Source organism: Festucalex cinctus, chromosome 6, assembly GCF_051991245.1.
Source record: "Festucalex cinctus isolate MCC-2025b chromosome 6, RoL_Fcin_1.0, whole genome shotgun sequence".
Taxonomy (NCBI): Eukaryota; Metazoa; Chordata; class Actinopteri; order Syngnathiformes; family Syngnathidae; genus Festucalex; species Festucalex cinctus.
This window is the reverse complement of record NC_135416.1, coordinates 4,413,541-4,440,005: the sequence shown is the minus strand read 5'-3', so window position 1 is coordinate 4,440,005 and position 26,465 is coordinate 4,413,541. Positions and strand designations below refer to the sequence as shown.

At 38.6% G+C, this 26,465-nt stretch overlaps 1 protein-coding gene across 1 annotated transcript in view; it reads right to left on the bottom strand.

Annotated features, from left to right (window-relative positions):
• The window catches only part of nr3c2 (nuclear receptor subfamily 3, group C, member 2), a 76,576-nt gene extending 50,315 nt beyond the window's left edge, over positions 1–26,261 (bottom strand). The window contains exons 1-2 of the mRNA XM_077523703.1: positions 25,941–26,261; positions 22,575–24,242 (exon numbers count right to left, since the gene is read on the bottom strand). Coding sequence (XP_077379829.1) covers positions 22,575–24,223 — 1,649 coding nt within the window. The 5' untranslated portion in view covers positions 24,224–24,242; positions 25,941–26,261. The remainder of the gene's footprint in view (positions 1–22,574; positions 24,243–25,940) is intronic.
• Between the last annotated feature and the right edge of the window lie 204 nt (positions 26,262–26,465).

Genomic DNA, 26,465 nt, shown 5'->3' with positions numbered 1-26,465 from the left:
TTTGTCATCCCAAAACAAATTATTTCAGGGTATTTGTAACATGAGTTTGTATTGATATTAAAATGTTTTGGGCTCAAAGTTTGTGGCATATTTATGGTTTACACTATTTATAAAGGCAATTCTAAAAAAAAAAAATAAAAAAAATAAAAAAAAATTAGGGGAATTTTATGGAATTTGTGACAGGGCGGAAACTGAATTGGAAGTTTTTTTTGTACTAATCATGGTACACTTGCATAACAAATTTCATATTGCTAAGTGAAAAGGCTTCAGGGCAGAATTGTTTTTGCTAGTATCCAAGGATCAAATTCAGTGGCAATTACAAAAAAAAAAGTCTCTGGAACTAGCCAAATTGACCATAAAATGGCAGCAATCAAACCAAAATGGAAATTTGGTCCCATGGAGTCATGCTCTAAAAGATAATAATCTTTTAGAGCATGACTCCATGGGACCAAATTTCAGGTTACAAACGTGCTTCGGGGGCTGAATGTTCTTGTATAGAAGGTTAAAAATTTGGTGGCGATCGCAAAAAAAGTATCCAAACATGTCCAAAATGGCAGACTTCCATTATCTTTTCGGGCATGACTCCATGGGGATTTTTTGTGGGTCTACTCATGATAGAAATGTCTACCATATTTCAGGTTGCTAAACTCCAGGGAGTGAATTTTTTGGTGTAGTCCACAATGTGGAAATTTAGTGACAACTGCCCCCTCAAAAAACAAACAAAAAAACCTCTAGGACTTGTTGGGAAAATTAAAATGTCTGCCTCAATCCACAATGGCAACCTGTCTTTTTGGGCACAAGTTCTTGAGACTTTTTTTGTGGGTCTGCTCTAAGCCAGCCTACCAAATATCATGTAGCAAAGTGTAACACGCTTTATAGTGGAAGATTTTTTATTTATTTATTTTTTAATTCTGGGAGAAGCTGCCAAGTCATGTTTGTTTGTTGAAATTATTAGGTAGGCTATTTATTATTTTCATCACGATGGACGTACATGCAAAATGCGGTGAATTTTGTAGTATGGGAATGCCTTTGGCCTTCTCTGTGGTAATAATGAAACATTAAATGGATACAAGAGTGCAGATCTGGAAAAAAAAAAAGCAGATTTGATGTTTACTTTGAGTACTTTTTACACAAATAGAGGCTAGCGAGATGAACGCAACTATCAGTTGGTCGCATTGATTTTGGCACAAACCGCTTTACATGCTCATTTCCTGCCAAGTTTGTCTGCACAATCGCTCGACGCAACCGTGCTATCGCGGCCGGACGCCGCGCTAACAATTGGTTCATTTTTTTGGCACGTGCCTTTGGCTCTCTTTCGTCTTCCAAAACTTGAAACGCTTTGGCCGTAGTAGGGAAACAAAAGACAGACTCCGCGTTAATTTGAAGAGGCTCGCGCTCGCCATCTCTGGCGGCTCGCCAAGAGGAAAAACGACAGGAAGGACATGAGGCAAAAGTTCCGAGTTACACGTCCTCGCTCGTGTCGGGCGTCTTATGTAAAAGCACTCGCTCTGTTCTTATAAACACCTTACTGTATGTGGCTGATTGCTTTGTGTGAAAGCACAAGAGTAACACAATACAGATAGGCCATTTTTATGATCATTTTTGTGGGTTTGGATGTAAAGGATGTTGTGAATAACAGGAAATTGGTGGCCCTTAGACAATAAATTGAAAATACATGTGCGGCAATCCCATTGGACACTTTGGCTAACTTTAGCCAAGCAGTATAGTTTGACATACAAAACATACAAATACAAATTTAAGTCTTAAAGCTAATGACCACCACTTTGAGGACTTCCTCTAGATTGTATAGGCCAAAGGTAACTTGTATTACACTATTACTCATGTGTGTATACATTATTTTTGGCTGACTGTATGTTAGCATTAAGCTAGCTGACTTTCCTTTTCCTGTGGTTTGGTTGAACATTTACTTTTATGCTTCTTTTGTATGTGTTGCTGCTCAGTGTATGCTAAGTTAGCGGTTGTTTGAAGATGAGTAATTACCATAACACATCTCTGCTAACTTCGTTTGTCCGTGTTTGACTATTCATAGCATATGTTAGCATTAAGCTAGCGCACATCCATTGTTAATTCTCATTTGTTTCCAAAATTTCAGCCCCCAAAATCTGTTCAACAGCAACATGAAATTTGGTAGGCTTGTGACGCACACAAAAAATCAAAAGCAACCATGCCTGAAATGGCACGAGAAATCTGTCATTTTGTTTTTTTGTCCATTTCCATGAGTCCTTCAAAAAGAAATTGTCCTACTGCTACCAAATTTGGACCACGTATTCTCGACTGAACCAGACTTCTGAATTGCAAAACGTAACATTTTTGTTATATGGTGTGACTGAAGCATAGTATGTGAAGTTAGACGACTCACCATGAAACACTGCGGCCATTTTGGAGTAATGTTAATTTCCTGGGGCCCCACAAAAAGTAACTTCAGATAAGGAATACACATTCCCGTCCCCCAGCCTCCCCTTAAAAATAGCATAAACAACATGATGTGAGATGTTATGACCCCCCCCCCCCACCAAATAAAAAAAAAAAAAAAAAAAAAAAAAAAAAAAAATGTATTTCCACCAGCCTTCCTGCATTGGTGCTAACTAAACACAGTGACCCAGAATGCATTCTAGTTTTTAACGAATTGACCCATTTCTTAAAAGTGTACATTCTTGCATGTTGTACTAAAACTGCTCCACCTAATCAACATACATAGAGAAGTAATGACAGGATCAGTTCTGGGCATGAAGTTATATAAATGCACATTCTGCACTGAAATGTGTCCCGTTTTTTTTTTGTTTTTTTGTTTTTTTGTTTTTTAACAGTAAATGTCAATTTTAAACGCCAAAGACACGCTTGCTGCAATAAACAGCAAATGAAGGCTTAGTAGGAAGAAAATATTTAGCTTCATATTCTACACTCATAAACTAACGCTATAATTTTACAAGAGTCCATAATCCACATTATGGCCTTTTTTGTCTTGGCCGTTCGTTATTTTTCTTCCGGCTGATGAATTAGGCTCGCATTCCATGAATAAACAGCCAAATATAATAACAAATTTGGTGCTTGGGTGTGGGGTCATCTGCGCGGTGGAATAAAACGTAAAATAAAAAAAATAAAAACAGCCCACACATTGGCATTGACACAGCTGTTGTTTACAAAATGTCATCAAGCTCACGTAAGCCCAAGTGGATCCATCGGTCTCAGTCAAATCTGAGAACTCCATCTGGAAACAAAAGCCCACTTTGGTGCCCTCACTTATCATCTGATGGCTTAATAATTCCAGAGAGGGGTTGTGTAGAGAAACTGAGAAACTCTCACTTTCCTTCCAGTTTTCATAACTTAGGAAGAATGAAACACAATAAGTCTAGGTCAGACTGCTTTCAAATGAAGAGTTGGTTCATCTTTGGTGTAGTACCGCCTTAAGTTGAAAAATGTCGGGCGCCTTTTAATAAAAGAAAAAATGACTTTCTGGTTCATGTTACATTTGCGGAATATGAGTTGTGAAGCAAAATCAGGCCATTTTTATCCATCCCAGGGGGGCGGCCATTTTGTAACTTACTGTCGCCTGAAGATGACATCACAGTTGCTCAGGGCTCAGGCAACGAACCAATCACGGCTCACCTGTTTACTGCAGTTGAGCTGTGATTGGTTGTTACCTGACACCTGAGCAACATTGATGTCATCTTCAGTCGACAAGCAAGTAGCCCCCTAAAATTGATTTATAAAGGCTGGATTTTGCTTCTTAACTCATATTCCACTAGCGCAATATTAACCAGAATGCCATATTTAGACCAGTGGGGCTGCATAGAACATATTATCGTCAAAAAAAAAAAAAAAAAAAAAAAAAAGGTTATCGTTACACTTCTTCCTGGTTCATGTTTACTGCTACATCGTGAATCTGCAGCCACAGTCCACGTGACAAAAGTATCACTGCAAAATATAGAATAATCTGCAAAGTAACTTAAATTAAAGAAAGTCCACAAATCGCGATTATACTGAGAGATTACTAATTTCTCTACATCGAAGATATTTCTCGTCACTGGAAATGGTGCGAGAGTGTTGTAAACTGCAATCAGAAAAACTGCAAATGACCCGCCCCGTTGCTAGACATTCAGCACATTGAGCAGATTCTCATTAGGACACCTCAACCTCGACCAAAGGCGCTCAGAACGAGCCGTTGACAAGTCAGAATGTTCCCGGGTGTCCGTCCCGTTTGCCGTCACGACCCCCCGTCCCTTCAAATAGATGGACGGGAGCCCTTCTAAAAAAAGAAGCGACATGCATTTTGCGCTTGGACACCTCCCGTGTTTGTACACACGCTCCTGCATTCAAGTTCTCCCCCAACCTGTTATTAAATCATTCGGCACAGTGAAGTGGGGAAAAAATAAAAAATAAAAAAATAAAACATCATTAGGTACCATTAAGATACACGTAAAGTGTACCTATTACAATATAAATGTAATTATTATTTTGTTGTTTATAGTCCAAGGAACGACATACGGGTAGTTATAAAATGTAATACACATGTTGAAAAATCACGTTTGTTTTTTGTCATTCCATATAAAGTGTGATGGAACACAAAGTTTACAACAGTCCATAATATTTAATATTATTATTATAATGTAAATTTCAAAGAAGAGTCAAATGGAAGAGGTGTGGGTGTTTTTTGTGTGTGTTTTTTTGTGATTCCAAATTGCAACACTAACCATACATTGACAGATAATACCGTCCACAATGTTGAATTTAATTATTTTATGTTTAATTTAAGGAAACGGGAAATGGGTGCAAATAAATGGGCAGCTCTAATAGCATGTAGCTACTAGCTAATAGCTAACATCAGACCTTATGAATATTAAAAATATTACTACATGTTGTCCAGTCATTTGTCAGCCAGTAGTTAGCAAAAAAAAAAAAAGTTACTGTTCCTTTAAGGTCGATCTGCGTCCTATCGCTGGATAAACTCATAAAATGATATGACGGAAAACGAGAAGCCACATCGGAATGCCAACATGTCCGCATCGCAGCTGCGTTTGTTTACAAGTACGAGTGTGTGTGAGCGCTCGTGTGTGCGTGCGTGCGTGTGTGTGTGCTAGCCACATGGGGACCCAAAGCAAGGGAGCCCTCTGAGGAGGGGAATCACTAAACCACTCATCCGTATCGCAGATGTTTAATAAATTCCATCATAGCAAAAGTATCGGAAACATGCCGGCATTTTCTTTTTTTTTTTTTTTTTTTAAAGCGTCAATAGAGGCACATGCTACAAATGCGGTGGTGTGCATTTGGTACTTGGGCCTTCTGTGCAGACTTAACACATCTTAATCCATTTCTTAGGATCACAACCATCACGTTGTAATTATAAAAACCATTAGTACCATGTGATGATGCAATATAACAGCATATTGTGCAAATCACAATCCATATTCGTGTGACATAAATGTAAACAAATTTAAATAGGTACATCAAACCCTCCAGAGAGTCCTAATGATTAAATATATGAATATGTATAGATCGCTACAGATGTGTTTTGCTAGTAGAAGTTGGTTGTTGAAGTGCTGCTCCGACCAACCAATCAGAGTATGGGAAAATGCCGACATCATCAGTGGCCATCTTACTTGCCCTGGGAGGATGAATTTGCTAAAGTTATAGTACCTTTGCTAATAAAATGGAATCTGTTCTGAAAAATATGACTAAGACCGACTCGTACGAAAACTGACGCAATATTTCTCATCAGAAAATAAGTCAATCAAAATAATCCGTTCCCGACACTTGAAAATCTTCCAAATGCATAAAATGTTTATGAAGAATGCATTTAGTTTTAGATTCAGAAAACAATGTGAAAGAACGACTAATGAAATGGATGAAGATGAAACGTTACTTTGACCTTCATTAATTTAAAGAGTCTTGGTGGTTTATGGAAGAGGAAGGAGAAGTTGTTTGATATTTGCTTAGGGACTGTCCACAAATTACGACTCTTAAAACCATCTTAAGAGTCACTGAACACCTGTCGCACAAAAAAAAAAATTGTCATCTATGTAGACTCTGGGTACATCCAGGCAAGACTGATCCCGTATACTCCTGTTGCATACTTTACTATAGAGCACTTTCTTGGGTTAGAATGTGCCTTTTTTATTACGTTTTATTTTGTAGGATCAAAATTCAACAACAAAAAAAGTTATTGAGAATCAAATGGTTCGTAAACCTTCCGCTATATGGGCCAACATGGGCCAGCTCTAGTGACTCTGAAGGTTCTGCGCGGATTAGACTGACATGGCAGCACACAAATCGTAACATTCACATACAGCCAAGAGAAACGCTCCAAAATGAAAATGAAACCATTTAATGGAACGAGAAAATATAGGTTGTGAATGTAGGTCAGTTGTTCAGATCGTGTTCTTTGCTAGCTTGCCCTGACGGACCACCACAGCTATACAAAAAACCCGAGTGACATACGGCGACTTCCGTGGTGACCGGGTTGGGAACGCCGCTGTCAATCCCGGCAGCGTGACCTCATTTTCAACCCGCTAATCTCTGAGCAGAAGGCGGGAGAAAAATCAGCAGGTTTTTTTTGTGTGTGTGTGTGTGTGTGTGTGTGTGTGTGTTTTATCTCCACAATGTTCCAAGTTCAGCTGTCCTCACACTGAATTAACAATCATAGCCTTTTAATGGCTAGCCCGTGTCATGATATGTCGCTGGCATAGATAGATGAAGAAAAATAAGTCATTTCAATACATATTTTGGACTAATTAAGTTACCGTGGCATAGCAAGTCAAAGTTTTCTAAAATTGTATTTTGTTGCTAAGTTAATCTGCGATTGGGTGGCAACCAGTCCAGGGTGTCCCCCGCCTAATGCCCAAAGCCAGCTGAGATAGGCTCCAGCACCCCCCGCGACCCGAGTGAGGAATAAGCGGTCAAGAAATGTGATGGATGGATGTTAAGTTAATGTGTCAACGTAATAATTTATTTTTTGATTTTTTTTTTTTGATCAACCGGTTCAGCAAGATTGTATTATGATAGCAACGTGGCAGCAAAAACATAAAATACTGTAATTGATTGCATATACTGTAAACTACTCACAAACAGGTCAATTCGGTTTTCGGGTGAAATTTTCGGATGAAACTAAAATGCACTATGACCTTTATGTCCTACTTTTTTTTTTTTTTTTGTCCGATAGCTATCAAATTCAAACCATGTGGACTAGACAGACGGGAAAAAGTTCATGTATTATTCATAAATATGAATATTGTTATCCCACCCTGGGAACCTGGAAGATAGACTGCATTCAATGTGCAAACTGTTTTTAAGAAAGAAAGAAAAAACTTTAGCCCCCAAAGTTCAACATGAAAAATGAACGTTTTCTAGCCATAGCAATCATGACAAGACTCGCAAAAAAAGACTCAATAACCCAAATCAGTAAAGAATTTTGATTTTGACCTGGCTTGATGCTAATTAAGCGAAGACGCTATTATGGTAAAAGGCACCAAGAGTGATTTACTTGTCATTAAATGATTGAAGTTAATCGCAAGGATCAAATACCTGATGAACAAAAAAACACTAATTTCTCAACCACTTATGTCTGTCATCCTGCTTGCGGGCTGTGTAATTACTGTCACGTATCATCAACTACGCTCCAACGGGGAGTTGCAAGCAAATCCATAAGGTGAACCTGTCGACCCATCCGCGCGAGCTAGCATGCTAGAGAAACACAGTACAAACACCAAGCTTACCAAAATGTGTAGCACAACAAAGCACAAATGTGTTGGATAGAATTGCGAGTTGTAAGTGGATGGCAACACGTAAAATAATCACAAGCAAACGTACCGGCTACAACACATTATGCTCATTTGTGTGCTAATTTGCTAGCATGCTAACAGTCTAATCCAATTACGCGCCAGCCGTTGTTACATCAGCATGATTTGGTGGCGCATACTCACTGCTACCTGCTCCCGTTAGCCACCGATGCTATTGCTAACGTCGTTGCAAAGGGCAACAGGTACTTTCAGAGACAAATCAATCAATCAAGTGTAAAGTTGTAATGTTGAAAATGTATGATCTGGAACACGACCTCACCAAAACTCACTTGGTAGCTAGCTCGCATTCCTTGTGGCAAAGACTTTAAAGTTAAAAATTAGCCCGTGGCACAAAAGTCTCAAGGACACCTGGCCACAATAAAACAAGAAGTTGCTCATTATGGTTTGAAGTAGCCATTTTGGTGGAATTCCAACGCTCATACTTTGACAAAATCTAACTAATGAAGCACATTTTGCCATTACGTTGTTGAATGGGACAAAACCCGACCAAAATGTGATGACCATCTTGAAGATTTGTGTCAAGGAGTGTGATTAGACCTTTCACAATAATTACTTTATGGACTTCTTTTGCCTTGTGACTTAAATTGACCTAATATTTTTAGATTGTCATTTACGTGTTTGTTTATAAACGTCATCAACATTCAGTCCTGCTGCTTCGTTACCTCTACCTGTCAGTCGACTCACAGTGGTCCGAACATTTTGGATTCAAGCCAGATAAACGTAGAGCGCCCGCTAACACCAATGAGCTAGCATGTTGTATTTGTATAAAGAATGTCGCAACACAGCAAACTTCAAAGTCCATTTGAAGCACAACCATCCCACCCTATTTCTTCAACTGGTAACACAAAACAAAGCGTTTAAAAATAACCGTTTAAAAAGCATGTACTTGAATTATTATGTGTCAATATCATTATATCAGTGGCATTAAAAAAATGTAACGATACTATTATTAGCTTGAGAGCCTCTGGGAAAATATACAGTTCTCAAAAGGTGTTATCATGACAGGTCTAAGTCCTTTTTTTTTCAGTTTTTGAAATGGCAATACGAACAAAAATAAAAATACAAATCAATACATCATCAGACGGTTGGACGGGATTTGAACTGTCGAACTACAGAGACTAGAAAGACGGCCCCGCAACCTTTAGCTGCGCCTGCTCGCCATCTCTGGCCGGCGTCCAATGTAAACATGGCGTCGATAAGCTTATCCAGCCAGGCAAGAATCTAGTTCACCGCGAGGGAAAACCGGTTCTCCCATGGCCGAGGGGCCCCCGAGCCACAAGATTTTGCATGCAGCGTAACAACGCCACGGGTGATTTGTAACCGAAGGCGCCACGCGCCTGATGCCTGCTTGTCTCTCTGTGATCGCACCGAACGTGAGCTCTAATTTTTTTTTCCCACGACACGGGTAAGGAGGCGAGGCAGGTGAAGCAAGATGATTCCATGATTAAATATTTAGGCCAAAGGGATTATGTAACGTTGAACTTGAGTGAGACATTCCTGTCAAACTCTGGCTTGGCAAGAGGAAAAATCCCATTTAGGATTTCTTTGCTCGCCTTCCTGTCAGATCCGGCGAAGCGTAAAATGTTGTTTATTATTCATAAATGCGAGTATTTGTATCCTGGCGGGGGAACTCGGAGAATAGACTGGATTCATAGTTGACGGAATTTTGCGGCAATAATTTACGTTGCGGGTGTTTTGTTTTTGTTTTGAAAATTCAGCCTCCAAAGACACGCAGTTTCCTTTCTATATCTAGTAAACGCCCCAAAACAACTCAAGAACCCGTATTTTGGTATAAAGATTTTCAAGCATCGACTTCAACAATTTTGATCTGGTGGCTAACAAATTTTAAGCTCGTATACCAGACAGCTGGGCAACCATAAATTGCAAGAGTTTTTTCATCATTGCTTGTAGGCGTAGCACGACAGCAAAGTTTGATGACTCACCATAAAACACAAAACTCCAATAAGTCAACTCTACAAGGTCTCGCTAACTCCAAAAAAAAAAAAAGTCCAGGATCAAAAGGGCTATATTTTCTAAAATTACCCAAGGTATATTTGTCATTTATCCAGAGCTGTCTGCTTAGCGTACATGTCAGCTTTAGCCACAAGCTAAGCTAGTGTTTATGACAGCACCATCACAAATGTAGGATCTTTTTTTTTTATGAGCGTTATCATTCGATACTAAATCTGGACGACACCAAAAGCCGTCTGTCTAGTTTTAAATGTCAACACGTATGTCGACCTGAGCTCAACCTGAAGGCAACAGGTGGACCGCAGTCATGACATGCCCATCTAATTTGTCATCTAAAACATGCCTCCCGGCAGAGCATATTAGCGTGCTTAAGTATGATTACACAAAACTCCCTTAATTAATCTCATTAAAGGGTGTTCAGTTTCTCACAAACGTAATACTTCCAAGACTGAAAATTCAGAAAAATAAGTACCCAGCAGGCAGTTGGAAAGCATTTGTAGAGCAGCGAAAACAAAAGACAGGGAAATGTGCTCGTGTTTAGGCCCGTCGCACGTCAAAATGACGTAGTTTTGCTTTACTTTGAAATGTGAATGGCAAGTGAAAGGCACTGATCATTGCTAGAAAATAATGGTGGCCACACAAAATATTGACACTTTGGGCAGTTTCACTTAGCCCATTCAAACCCAAAGACGTGTAAACACGTTTTAATATTTCGTCCTTCACTCCCAAAAGAAGGCTTTGATGAAGCTTCTGACATGAAGAGTTGGCTTAAAACAATGATAGTTATTACTTAAAAAAAAAAAAAAAAAAGGCCAGCAGGTGGCAGCAGAGTGTAAGAGATCAGCCAGGGCCATCTTGCAACTAGTTCTTTTTGTCAGTGTTTTCACCAGGAATGAGAATATTGATGAAACTTGGCTATATTCTAATGCTAATTGCTGCAAAACGGAAACAGATACAAATATACTTTTTCCTGATAATGAAAGAAGAGACTCAAATCTTTCTTTTGGTAGGTTCCACAATATTCTGTGGGCCTTGCAAAATCCAGAAAAACAGACCGGAGCCAAGGGGGGTTTGCTTTGTGGTTGGCAGTAAATGAGTTAAGGGTGTGCTCACTTTTGTTGCCAGGAGTTTCGCTATCAATGGCTGTATTATAAGTTAATTTTAGGGAACAATAAATTCCCACTGTTATATAAGCTATACAATGGCAACTTTTTGGAAACTTTGCTTCTTCCTTGACGGTCAAACCAAGTTGTTAAAACAATGCGGCGCTTGAAAACGTTTCCCAGTAAGAACTCATCCCAAAAACTCCCCAGAAAGTGTGGCGTGTAACTGAAACTCAATGACAATTTTGGCTCGCAACACAAAGAAATATCAATCTTGGGTGTGTTGGGCAGACGACCTTTTAATTTCTCTTTAATTTCAACCGTTTCCTGCATCTGGCATTGACGCGCTGACTCATCCCCGTGATCTCATTCCTCGCCGCGGTGTCAGTTTAAGCAAAACCTGGAGCTGCCACCTGATCCGCAGAAGCCTCTTTTTACCTGCTTGGGTCAGTGTGTCACGCCGGCTGCACTAAATCGCCCATCATTACTAGGTCACTAGCTACGTATGAATGAATGCTAACTGACCATTTCCGTTGAGATGATTTGTCTCGAAATAACCGACAGAAAGAAAACAAAAAAGTTGTACCAGCTAGCTGTAGCCAGTTGCTGTTTCTCGGTTTTAGCAAAGTCAAAATTAATCGAATAAACCCGAAAATACTAAAAACCACCAATGAGACATTTCATTACGTCATGTTATTTTAGCTTCGCAAGGCGCTGCTCGGTTGTGTTTGTTTTAGCGCAGAGTCACGACGATCGCGCTTTACTTTGTTGAAATAAACCAAGCCCCGACAACCTCAAAAAGAACAATGGATTCATTTGAGTATGTGCAAGCAATACAAACACATTTTATTGACTTGTGTTTTGCTCCATTTACAACAAAGAAGAGTCGCAACATGACTTGACACTTTTCTTTCAATAAGCAAACCTTAAAGAGGACAAATTAGCCCATCTGTGGATGCGTGTGACTCAGCTCAACTTTATGCCTTGAGAACTTAAAAAACAAAACCGCAACAGCTGCAACAAAGTGGTGTACATAATAAACCAATAACCCAATAAAATACCCCATAAATCCAATCAAAGAAAGAAAAAAAAAACACATTATTTTATTATATGACATTTTTATCTTTGCAAATTGCTTCTCCGTTTTGGGGGTTGAACTGTGTTACTATTAACTCTTTGACCGCCAAAAACGTTTAATCATGATTAATAAAAATCATGACGTATGCCGCCATAAACAATAAATTACGTCAACTATGTTTTTTTATTTTTATTTTTTTTAAATCAATGGGCAGTGCAACATCGAAGTGCACCGCTGCCTGGTCAATGGGTTGTGGAATCAAAAACACTCACTAACTATGGCCACCAAATGGCAGCATTGTATCCCTTCAATGGGCTGCCCGTGTATCAAATTACAATGAAACATAACGAAATGTGATGAAATAGAACGTTCTCAAGGATGACGTGAATGATAACGTCTTGATAACGTGTGGCAGTAAAAGAGTTAATGAACCATCAAATTGTTTTTCATACGATCGATGAGATTCGCATTTTGACATGAAGAATGGTGAAGAATCATTTTCCTTCCCGTAGTGCTGACAACCTTGTATTGTTATTTTTCCAAACAGATGATTCATGCTAAATTAGCCATTAAGCTATAAATCATGTCGACTTACCGTCGTACAAAATATTCATGCAATGCTGTCAGCGAGCTTTGTGAAAATCTGCTTGCTTCACCGTGCTAATTGTTTTCTGTCATGACCTGCCGGCAACCTCGCACTGTGAATGTTTTGTTTGTTTTGTCTCCGTCACGGTACGGTATTGCGCATTATTATTCTCATCACGATGACATCGTATAGATAGATATTGTGACGTCACCGGCTAGCTTTGCGGTCGCCGTTTAAGCTAGTCTGTAGAGTAGCCCTCAATGTAACTGGACAGAATTTACAGATGTGTTTTTTTAATTTTACATTAAATAATGTAGTATTAAGTATAAACACACACAAAAACGACTATAACCTAAACAAAACGACACTGAATGACTGTTAAAAGTTTTAAGCGGCAGGTTAAAAGGCACCAAAGCAAATCTAGGACGCCACACCCTTTGAGTATTAATTCAGACCCGCCTCCCATTTAATTATTTAATTTTTGTCACCACAAATGACTCGCCGCCGCTTTATTCAGGTATTGTAATAGCAGCAAATGGATGGCGTCATGGGCAAACGATGCGGTTAATGTGTTTAATTGCGATTGGCAGCGACACTCCAGCGAAACCGGTTTCAGCCGGCGTGTTTCGAAAGCGACGTGCTGGGGACAGCCGCGGCGTAAACATGGGCGCTGTGGCAATCCACGCTGACTCAGGCTATGGTTAAACTTTACAACAATAATAGAAGGCGTGATCAATCAGACGGCACTTTTGTCTTTTTTTGTCAAATGGATGCAGATTGAATGAAGGACTTGCCCTTTCAAAAATGAAAAAAAAAAAAAGCTGGCACTATCATAAAAACATGAACTGTACGTTATTTTTATTAGTTGGCATAATATAATTTAAAAAATAATGTAAATTTTACTGAAAAAATAATTTTAACATGAATAAAAAAAAAATTAAATAATTAAATAAATAAATACAAAAAAACATGTTTTTTTAATTTATGTAACGCAGTGTTAATTTTAGCAATAAATTTTTAGTTTTAGTTATAGTCTTTTGACTAAAATTAATGAAAGTTTTAGTCATAATATAGTCATCGGTTTGTATTTTAGTTTTAATCCAATTTTAGTTGACGGAAATAAAAAGCAATTTTAGTTGACGAATTTTTTTTAAGCAATTTTAGTCGACTAAATTGACAGTTAAGTTGATATTTTCCTTTAGCATACATTTCAATTTTAATGCAGAAAATTACACCTATTGGTAACTATAGATGTCCAAATATCACGATACGATATTATCACGATATGAAGGTGACGATGCGATAATTATCACGATATTGTGGAGAGATTGGCGATACAAAAAAGGTCACAAGAATTAGCTCATACGAAAAAAAAAAAACACACAATATTGTGCTTTTGTACATAACAGCAATGCATATAAACAACCTAAAATCTCTAATAACACAAAATATTGAGGCACTTGCTAATGCACGCGTGCAATTTTTCCTCAACATATTGACTCGCTTCACAAGCATATTATGTGCGCCTTCATCTGACCATTAGCGTGGATTTTAAACATAGAAGGGCCAAAACATGCCTTGTGAAAATTAAACTGCACTAAAAACTAGCCACCGGAGTGTGCTAGAACTGCACAAATGGAAATCAACCTGACTTTTAACAGATGTGCTGCTTTTAATATCGTGACGTGATGACGACGATATATTGTGAGCGGCAGTTTTAATATCACGATATCACGATATTGACGTTACATCCTTATTGGTAACTGTAGTGTAACACGTAAGACATTTAATACAACGATGTCTTTATTAATTGTTCCAATGAAACATATTGAACTGACAGTAATATCTTAGTTTTCACCTAAATAAAAAAAAAAAAAAAGTGCATAATTGCTTGAGATTAATCATAGAGCTGCACAATGAATGTAAACATGTTTGAATATTTAAAAAAAAAAATGTGCAGGGAAAACTGAACAGTTTCTGAGCGGTTCTTTTCTCGCACCCGCGTTTCATTCCTTCTGATTGGATTGTGTGAATTTTTGTCACTGTGTGGTTTTAATTTTAGTTTTAGTCATTGACGAAATTATCAATCAATTTTAAGTTATTGTTTTCGCCTTCTATTTAAGTTTTGGTTTAATTTTAATCTGAAAAAAAAAATGTTTGTGACAAAAAATATGACGGAAATTTTTCGGCGTCGAAATTATAACTAATGTAACGTGAACATCAATGCAATAGAATATGGGGGGGAAAAAAAAAAAAAAAAAAGCAATAACAGACTCTCAGCAATCATGATCATCCATCCAGAAAAAAAGTGCAAGAAAACTCGTCGGTAGGCTTTGACTTAAAAGTCAAAAATGCATTTTAATATCACCGAAATGGACCGAGGGGGTTAAAAGTGCAACTCCAGGACCGGCCTGGCCCGAAAAAAGCCGGTCCTCTTGTCACCGGGCTGTATTTTTTACAGAGAGGTTCAAGAGAGGACAAGCATTCACACATGCTGGGAGACCCCCCCACTCCCTACGCCTCCCTGGCCCCCCCGAACACCTCCCCAGCCAACAGCGATCGCACTTTTATGGGGGTCCGACTTGCATTGTGAGAATGTTAACGTGGCTCACTGGCTGCTTGTCTCAGCTTTAAGTACGTGCACGGCGGCTATAATAGCGCTTAGCCGCTTACTCACAAAAAGAAAAGGCACAATTATTTGGAAATGTAAAAACACATTATGTGTTACAAGCTGCAATCTGGGGTAAACGAGAGCGACCAGGTTAGCAGCATTGAAGCCTTCATCGTTATAACTGCTCGGTTAAAAACACTGTAACCCAATAGCGAATGGGTTAAAAAAAAATATATGGGTTTTTAAGAAATAACCCATTTTGGGTTATTTTATTTAACTTCATCAGTTTTAAGGGTGTTGGCGGAAGCTTTTTTTTTTTTTTTAAGAAATATTAAATGAAAATAACTCAATTTAAAAAATGAAGTAGTAAAACATCATGATTTTTTTTTACATGAAATATGTTTGAGAAAATGTGAGAATGTTTAAAATGTATTTTAATTTTCAAATGTAAATTAATTTTAGGAAAGACCGTAGAGATTAATCATTTTGTATTTTATTTTAAAATGTAAAAAAATAAATAAAAAAAGTATAGTAACTTTTGGGGTGTCAGAAAAGTGAACATGCCCTGAGAAAAGTACCCCCCCACCCCCCAATACAACTTGAATGCATTAAATATATTGAAAGAAAGTTGGATAAAAAAAATGGATTATTTAAAAATTAATAATATAATTCTAATGTAATGAAAAATAGTATGCAATTTTTTTTTATTAAAAATGAATGACAAATATTTAACAAAACTGAATGAAATAGTATTTTTTTAATTATTTCTAAATGACAAATATACTAGATAAATAAAAAATAACTTTAAAATTAATACAATGTAACTACAGTATTAAAAATATGAAATATGAATATGAAAAATATTTAACAAAACTGAGTGAAATATTTTATTATTATTTGTAAATGACAAATATACAAAATAAACACAAATAAAGAATTTTAAAATTAATACATTGTAATTACAGTATTAAAAAATATGAGATTAAAAAAAATGAAGGATGCAAAACTATAGCATTTTTATTATTTTTAACAAAGTGAAATTTACTGACCTGGCACGTATATATTAAAGCATTTTCGTTATTTTTTTGCAGCTCTGCCACAACAGGGGAGGGCATACTGTAAAAAGTGCCTCTGCTTGAATTCATTTAGACATCAGTGACCGTGCCGGCTTACTTACCCCGACACACGAAAGATTGGGAATATTACTACAACTGCAATGATTCATGTGTTCAATTGTTTGCTTCGTCAGTTGGGAAACGTTTCATAACTGTCGGCGTGGCAGGAAAAACATCTTTTCATCCCAAAAAAACAGTTTTCAATGCAAGAAGCGTCGACCTCTGGTTGAGCCGGACCGGACCGGCGCGCTCGCTATTCATGAGCTGGAGGTGAACACTTCCATAGACGGGGGGAGAATAACCTCATTCTTGCTTGCGGCGAGAGTGATTTATTCATGCGCTCGCCCCAACGCGTAACAAGACATTTTCAGAATATTTCTGCAGACTCGGGGAAAAGAAACAGAACAACTCCACTAATGTCACTCTTGTTTTACCTTTTTTTTTTGTGTATACAGTCAACCCCTGATTATCGCAGGGGATACATTCCTGACCTTAGAGTGAAAGGTGAAAATCCGCGATACAGACCATATATATATATATATATATATATATATATATATAACACGTTTTAAATCACACTTTTTAAAGTCTTTCTTAGCACCTGTTCTTACACTCTCGCAGTCAAGAAATGTGACACTAATGTTAATCGCATTGCTTTGAACAAACGATAGAATGATACACCACGGATGATCCAACCATATGATGGTTAAAACTGAAATCGCTTGAATTCAAAACTTTACCTGAGCAAATTAAGTATTTTTCGTTTTATTTGTTAAAACGGCAGTTGGCAAAAGACAGAGTCTTGAGGAACACCAGATGAAATTGGAGCCTGCGGGGTTTACAGGATGAATCACATTCCTTCTGGTGTTCCTCAAGGCTCTGTCTCTTGCCCACTAAAGTATTAAAGGGATACTTGACTCATTGAGCCATTTTCAGCAGTAAAAAGTTAATATTTTCTCTATAATTAATGTGGTAACTTCATTATTTTTTCATGTACAATTAATACCTTTAAAAAGTAATTTTTCTACTTGCTGTCGACTGATGATGACATCACCTGTGTTGAAGAAGTAGGTAACGACCAATCATGGCTCAGTTTACTGACCTAACCCAGAAACCAGGTGAGCCATGATTGGCCGTTACGTACTTCCTTAGCACAGGTGATGTCATCATCAGTGGACAGCAAGCAGAAAAAATACTTTGTTATCTTTGTTAATGAAGTTATCAAATTCATTCTCGACAAAATATTAGCTTTTCACTGCTGAAAATTGTTCAATGAGTCAAGTATCCCTTTAATATATCAAATGAAAATATTCAAAACATTTTTTTTTCTTTGAAAGTGACTCACACCCTTGTGTCATGCACAAAACGACTCCATGAGCTGCTGTTTCATTTCCACGCCACGCAAATAAAAATAAAGCAATGATTACTTTGTTACAGCGAAAACACTTCAGGATGTGTTGTTATGTACAATATTTTCATTTTACTTTAATAAAGAAAATTTAAAAAAAAAAAAAATTTTATCTATTAAAATTAGCATTAATATAAACCAGTGAGAATAAACAAAATATATATATATAAAAAAAAAAACAAGCACTCCAGAAATATTACACCATTAAAACAACAGGCGAGAGCGCCCACAATGCACCACGAGTCTGCTTGTGCACGCTGACGCTTTAATTGGCGATTTAGTATCCAGCGGCGTCTGAAATCATCAAATCATTTGCATCCATTGATTTAGCGGAGGAACATACAATTAAAGGCTCATTAGGACGCTCTCTGGAGAACGCCTTTTCGGCCCTTCGGAGAACATTGAGAGTTGGACGCCGTCCAGCCCGAGTGCTCAGCTCGCCTTGCTTGCTTGCTTCCGTGCGGCAGACGAGACACCGGCTTCCATCTCGTTCGTACAAGATGGACGTGCTTTTAAGCAATGAGCTCTTAAAAATTGGTACAGATGGAACTCATTTTAAGGGGAAATTTTTCTAAAGTAACACGAAAAGCTGGTGTCAGAGTGTGAAATCTGAGACTTTGGCTCAGGGGGGAAAAAAAAAAATCAAAAAAAAAATCACACGCGCACTTGTGCTAAATGGGAGTCAAGACACACCATTTAAAGCGCCTCTGATTAAATCCAAATAAAATTCAGCTGTTTCTTCTAGCAGGCAATTTTTTAACACTGCCTCTCAAAAAGATATTCTGATTTCAATAGAGTTGGATAGGTATGTATGTTGTTCTCATTAACTCATTTGCTCCCAATAACGTGTATATACGTTTTGTTTTAATGTTCTAAGTGTCCCAAAGACGTATCTATACGTTTTTGTTTTTTGTTTTTTTATGCTAGAGCATACAGAAAGCTTTGATTCAGCCTCTCAACTGCAAAGAACGGTTGCAGAAATGGTAGTTAACAACAGAGGCCCCATAATTGAACCCTGTGGAACACCATATGTACATACATGTGAATTCATATTGCACTTTTTTTATTTTTTTTTTGCTTTTTTGCTCGACATAGTATGGAGGGATTACAATAGTAATAAAAAAAAACACACGACGTATGGAGGACCAAAAATGGCAAAATAAATAAATAAATAAAAATGAAAAATTAAAAGCAGATATAAAAAATATAATTCAAAAATTCAATGAAAAATATATAAATGGAAATAAAAACAACAACAAAAAAATGAGGGATGTCAGTTTAACGTGTTAATTAATTAATTATGCTGAAATTTAACACGTTATGAAAATTAACGCTGCGGGCCACTAAAAATTCGACGGTGGGCCGAGCCACAATTTGGACACCACTGCCTTAGGCACTGTGATGTCATTTTGAGTGGACAGTAAGTACAAGACAAAATGGCCGCCCCCTGAGATGGCTAAAAACAGGTGGATTTTTCTGCTTAATCGGTTCACTTTGTTTAGACGAGTGGGGGGGGTGTAAAATACTTCTAATAAGAGCTAATAATGCTTTCGAATAGCCAGCTTGACCATGTAATAGATCATTTCTACTTCTATTATTTCCTGTGGGAAAATACATTCAAATATGTTGGTCATCATTGGAATGCGCGCCATCAAACCGCGTTTCACTTCAAGTCCTATCATGTAAACTTGATTTTTTTTATTTTATTTTATTTTTTTACGGCCCGTTGCGGCCATGTGACATTTGCGTAAAACGAGAGCAAAATCCTCCTCTCCTGGGAATCTTCAGCTGAAACTCAAAGAATGCTCAGATCAAAAGCCATCTTTAATTAAAACCACTTACAGCGGAAACGAATAGTGAAAGAGAGGGAAAAAGGGGAGCCAAGGGATTTTGCTGTGTTATCCAAAGCTCTCGGCGGATCAAAGTTTGTAGGGATTTTCAATGGTTACGTAACCTTTTTTTTTTTTTTTTAAATGCCTTGAAATATTAGGCCCTGAATACAGTAGCAAAGATGTGCTGCTTTCTGTCTGCTCGCAGCATGTAGGCCAACTCTTCTTTTTTTTTTTTTAAACAGACGTCCTGTCTGACACCGAGGCTAAGCTGGATGTTATTAGGACTTAAGGTGGCAGTGATCCTGTCAGCGTGGATACCAGCCAAAGTACGAGCCTTGGAATTCGCACCCCAAAATGGCTGCTTTAAACCAAAATGGCTGGCGTACTGCTCAATTTTGGCCGTGGGACCCTGGAGAGATTTTTGTGCGGCATGCTATTTGATTAGTGAAACTAGGCTCGGGTGAAGTTTTCGGAACTTTTCAGGCCCTTATATCACATATATACAGTACTAAAAAAATAAAAAAATAAAAAAGTAGTTAAAAAAAAAAAAAAAAAAAAACCCTAAAAGTAATACTGAAGCTATGTTTTTAACCCTAAAATTAAGTATTTTAAAAAATTATAAACAAAGCCACTAGCCACTCCAAACTAGTAAAACTAATTGAAAATTCAAAAACAATTTTAATCCTACTTGGAGCTTTATTCTTGTGTTAAAGTGGATTATTGAATTAATAATAATAATAATAATAATAATAATAATAATAATAATAATAATAATAATAATAATAAAATAAAAATTCGATCAATCAATAAATAAGGTTATTACACCAGAGATGTAATTAATAATAATAATAATAATAATAATAATAATAATAATAATAATAATAATAATAATAATAATAATAATAATAATAATAATAAAAAAATTCAATCAATCAATAAATACTGTTATTACACCGGTGACTGAATTAAATAAATTAAAGTGACTTCCACTTTAAAGGGATACTTGACTCATTAAGCCATTTTTAACTGTAAAAAGTTAATATTTTGTCCAGAATGAATTTGACAACGTCATTATTTTTCATGTACAATTAATACCTTTAAATACAATTTTTTTTCCACTTGCTGTCGACTAAAGATGACATCACCTGTGCTGAGTAGATAACGACCAATCACGGCTCACCTGTTTTCTGGGTTCGGTCAGTAAACTGAGCCACGATTGGTCGTGACCTACTTCCTCAGCACAGGTGATGTCATCTTCCGTTGACAGTAAGTGGGAAAATTTGTATTTCAATGTATTAAATGTACATTAAAAAATAATGAAGTTACCAAATTAATTTTTGACAAAATATTAACATTTAAAATAGCTAAATGAGTCAAGTATCATTTTAACATTACATTTGGACACTACTTATAATTCTGATTTATATATTTTTTTTCCTATGGGGATTATATTCCCACAATAAATGCTGAAGTGACTTAAAAGTTCATTTCATATTGCATAATGCCTTTCTGCCAGCAACATGTTGCAAGCAAAACTTTCCAGCTGAGTGAGAATGTTGGTATAGAGTTGTTGTTACAGTAGTTTCCTTTAGCCTGTTCGCTTAGTTCCACAATACAATCCAGCCCCAAGCACTCCTAACTGTTTATTTCGTCAGTCTGGCAACAAAAGCATGTCATAAATCATTCATAATTCACGACACTCTGGCCCATTAAATCACATCCCCCCCCCCAAGTCAACGCCTCAACTCGAGGTCAACTCAGTTACAGTAAGAAGTTGTGAGTGTAGCGTACGTCAGTGCTTTGATCGAGTGTGAAGAATGATTCTCACGCCTTTGTTTTTTAGCCGGCAATTCTCAAAGCAACTTTCATGCTCTTGCACTTGAGTGCAACAAAGAGACGGACAACCTGTTGGAAATTGAGTCCAATAATTATCCATATAAGGTACGACAGTGTAGGCCAGTGAGCTTACTTGGATAGCAAAATTTAAAACAAAAAACAAAAAAAAACGAACAGCTAAAGAATGAACTGTTAGTTTTATGTGATTAAAGTCAAAATATTATGAGGAAAAAAGTAATGATGAAAGAAGTTATAGTTTCATATACAGAAGTCGGCTAAAGTCAAAATAATTATGATTAAAAAAAAAGTTGCTAAGTTACGAAAAAGTTGTGATTTCATGTGGATATGGCTGTGATTTTAAAATAAAAGGTTGGAATTTTACAGGTTAAAAGTATCAATATGAATATAAAGTCATCTTTTTATCGAAGAAAAAGCTGTCATGTTATTGCCAGAAAAAAAAGCATGGTACTACTTTTTTTTGACAAAGTTCCATTTGAGTTTTAGTTTATAATGCGATTTTGAATGTACAAGAAAAAAAAATTCAGTTGTGGAAAAAGAGGTTATGCTTGGAATTTTACATGACCTCAGTTGAACTAATACAGAGTCACAATTTTAATGAAAAATAGTTTATATATATAAAGATTTTCAAGGTAAAGTTTTTATATGAGCATAATGTATGTTGTTATTTTAGAGGAGCAAAGTCAAGATATTATGATGAGAAATTAGCAAAGTTACGAGAAAATAATTTATGTTAACGAGAATTACGTCAAAATTTTAACTGAATTGGATTACAAAAAAAGATGTAACGTTGTTTTTTTTAACATTATGTAAATTAAGTCAAAATTTTACAAAAAAAAAATCCAATGTTATGAGAATAAAGTTGTAATTTTACCTTTGTATATAATAATAATAATAATAATAATAATAATAATAATGTTATGAGAATTTTTTTTAAAATGAGAAATTAAATAATTGTACATAAATTAGCACAAAATGTTAAAACAAAAAAATCCGTACTGTTATGAGATCAGAATTTAGATGAATAACATCGAAACATTTTGCAAAAAAAAAAAAAAAGTTAAGAGTTTTTCAAGAAAAGTGTATGAGAATCATTATGCAACTAAACTGTAGAATCTGCGACGACAACCTTTCCCAAGTCCGCTCAGCGTAAAGCTAAAATCCAACCAAACACTGTGAACGCCTCAAAATGTTTTGCTTACCTGGTCATGCCGTCGCCGATGCAGTTCTGACCCGGGTATCCGTCGCCCCGGGCCGACAGCGAGCCCTGCGGCATGCCCGGCCGCGACTTCCACGACTCCATCAACGCCGCCACGGGAGAAATGAGATTCAACAAGGGGTTGGACTGGTCCCGGACGTCGTGCCGCGCCAAGGACATTGTCCCCTGCGTGCCGATCTGGTAATGGAATGAGTGTCCGCTGGAATTAACTCCAACAATGGCCGACGCGGGCACGCCGTTGCTCTCCTGGTAGTAGTCGGCGTCGCTGCACTCTTGCTTAACCCCTTTGGACAGGACGCTGTTGGCGAACACGTCGGGGTCGTAGTTCCCGTTGAGAGACACCGGCGGTCCTAAGATTCCGGAGAGGCTGTACTCGTCGACGTTATTCCTCAGGGACAAGTAGGTGGTCTCGGACGCGGGGAAGAGGCCGAGCGGCGGCGACTGTTCGCAGTAGGACTGCGGGTTCATGCAGCCGTCACTTTTGTCGGGTTCGTTCTTGATTTGCGTGATGAAGGAGGTGTTGCATTTGGACCCCCCCAGGCACATGCTCCTCAAATCCGTCCCTGGCTCGTTCTTGATGTACTTCACCATCCCCATCTGGTCCAAACCCACGTTGAACACCTCCCCGTCCGACATCTCCACTTTGGGGAACTCGTAGGGTTTGAAGTCCGGCTCGTCGGTGGTCAGACCCGCGGCTTCGGGGCTGCAGGTGTCGCCCGGCACCAGACCCAGTTCACCGCTCGGACTGGACGCCAGGAAACCTCCCGAGGAAGGGTTCTGCGGGCTCCCGATGGCCATGGCCGGACTACAGGCGGGGGGTCGGACGGCGGCGGGGCTGGAGACGGACGACCGGACGCTGCAGGACGGCGGCGACCTCACGCTGGTCATACTCCGCGGGCTGGACATGGGGGACCTCATGAGGGGCGGCGAGCCCACCGTGCTGGATTCCACGGGGCTGCACGCCGACGGGTTCCTGCGCCGGACTCCCGCCAGGGCCGGATGGCTCACGGGCGAGCACGCCGGGCCGAAGCCCGCCGGGGGGCTGGTGGTGGTGGACGACACCATGTTGTTCCCGCCCCCCGGGCTGGAACTTTGAGGGCTGCCGGACAGCGACGAGGCCAGCGCGGAGGCGGAGGCGGAAGCGTCGCCGCCGCTCGGCTGCGGGAAGGCAAAGCCTTTCAGTTTGGGGCTCTTGGCCGAGATGCACTGGCTTTCCTCGAGAGGCCGCCCGCATACCGGGTACTGCATTTTCCCGGGGCTGGCCGTGCCCCCGTGCTGGCCAAAGGCAAAGTCCGCCTCCCTGGCAGCATTCATGTAAAGTCCCATGGACTCGGCCACGGTTTTGGAAAGCTCCTTGGAGTCCATTTCCGGCTTGGGGCCGTGAAGGGAGCTGTTGCTGATGGGCGGCAGGCCGAAGTTCTGGTTCGGCCCGGGACGAAGCAGCGGCTGCTCCGGCTTTTTGCCGCCGCCCTCTTTGGGGTCGGCGGCGTTGGCGATGTCGATCAGGACGTCGCCGGCGCTCAGGCTGGAGTCCTCGGCGGTGCAGCAGAACTCCATGGCGCCGGGGATCTGAGACCACCTGTTCTCGGTGTCGCTCCCCTCAAAGAGACTTTGGTATCTTTTGGCCTCCATTGCTGGCTCATGGAGTCACCTTGCAAAAAAAAAAAAGAGGGCAAGAAAAAGTTACACCAGTTCCAACTATGAGGTTTTAGTATCAAGATTCCATCAACAAATTCAATTCATATTTCTGTCCAATGGAAAGACAATTTGCGCCTCGCAACTTCCTCGCAAGTGTAATTTTACAAAAATAAAGACATCATTTTGCAAGAATTGTCAAAATTTTAGAAGAGAAATTTAAAAAAAAATATGTTTTAACAAGGTCAAAATATCAGAAAAATAAAGTCAGAGTAACTTTTAAGTGATTAAAACCGCAAAATTTTAAGAATATGAAATGAGCATTTGATAATATAATAACATAATAGTAATGAAATAAAAACATAAAATGAAAATAAAAAAAATATATCATGTACCTAAGTAATTGTAATTCCATGCAAAATATTTTTGAGAAAAAATGTAGAGTTGAATGAAAATGAAAAAAAAAAAATTAAGTTTAGATATTGCGAGAAAAAAAATTATGGCAATACTTTTTAAATTAAAATTGTGATGTTTATGTGATTAAACACATGATTTAGTAGAAATGTAATGAGATCAACTTGTAAATTCCAAGGGGGGGAAATAATTACATTTTAACAACTCAATTTTAGTAAATGAAATCATTATATATGGAAATGTAACAAGAATTATGTCATAATGAAACTAAGGGTAGTCGAAATATTATGAGTTGAAAGCGACATTGCAAAAAACAAATATTGTAAGGTTTCATTTATGTTGTCAGATTGTTCGAGTCACTCAACAATGCACGACGTGACGTGACCAACAGCGCCCCTAGTGGCCACGGACCAGTACTGCACACTCCATAAATTCAATATAGATTTGATCAATTCCAAAGAGCAATCAATGAATCAGTAATCAAACTGTCATGCATAGAGTGGAGCTTCAACCACCCTCATTTACATTAATATTTTTTTAATTTATTTATGCAGATGAATACATTGAATTGTTTTATTTGTTGCATTTTACATGACCACAAACATCTTGACAGGTGGTCCGGTGCCTCCGAAGAGTTAACAAGCCGACGTGACGTCTCCCGGGCTACCTTAAATGCCTCGCTCCTATTGGACGAACGCACTCGGAGGTCAAAGCGCCGATTGGTTCCGGCGCCTGTCAATCAAAAAAAAAAAAAAAGTTGCGAGCCTCGGCGGCCACAACACTGCTGCGACATAAAGTTGGAACGCTTTGTTTGGGTTGGGAAAACACGACATATACGCGATTTACATGTTAAAACGACGTAGAGTAACGATTCAACGTGTGTTTTGATATTGTTTGAGAGGCGCTTTGAGCCGTCGAGGCACGTGCATGACGAAGTACACACCCCCTTTTAAAAAAAATCATTTCAAAATAACTACGCCACGAGCTGCGGGCTTTTTTTTTGTTTGCAAAAATACTCTCAATGCCATTTTTATGACGTCTTATTTGTCGTTATGAACGGAATCCTTTTCGTCGTACGAGCTGACAAACAGGTGCGAACTCGTTCATTAAAATAAAACAAAAACAATCAGAACAGATTGAACTTGCACAAAAACTCGCGGGGGTTTTCGTTTGCTTTCAACAAAACGCGTGACGTCAGTAACATAAAAAAAAAAAAAAAAGTTATTCAACACTTTTTTAAAGCGGCTCCACACATGCAAGAAGCGTAATTTTTTTTTTTTTTTTGTCTGTTTTGCTTTACCTTAAAGACGACATTCGGTGGTGGGTGGTTGTCAGGTGTTTGCATCCAGAGGAGCCCGAAGAAAAGCAAATAGAAAGAAAAAAAAATAGTGATTAAACGTCATAAATTGGAGTCGCGAAAGAGAGCGCGGTGCATAGTTGCGCCTCCCTGGTAATAACAATAATAATAATAATAATAATAAATCCTCAGCGGCGGGCTTTGCAACAAAGCCCAAGCGGGCTCGGACGGTGTAGCGCTCCGCGTACTGCTTTGCTCGCTCGCTCGAGTGGAAGTGGAAGAAGAAGACGACGAAGAGGTGCGGGGTGGGCGAGTGAGCGAGAAAGAGAGAGAGAGAGAGAGAGAGAGAGAGGGAAGGGGGAGGGCGAGGGGGAGGGAGGTAGTGAGAACGGGGTGGGTGGGTGTGTGTGGAGGGAGGGAGGAGGGCGAGGGGAGGAGGCACTCGTCTCACATGGTGTCCCGCGCCGACTGTCCCTCTCTCGAATATTGAAAGGGGGGGGAAGAAAAAAAAAAAAAAGAATGGCGCGC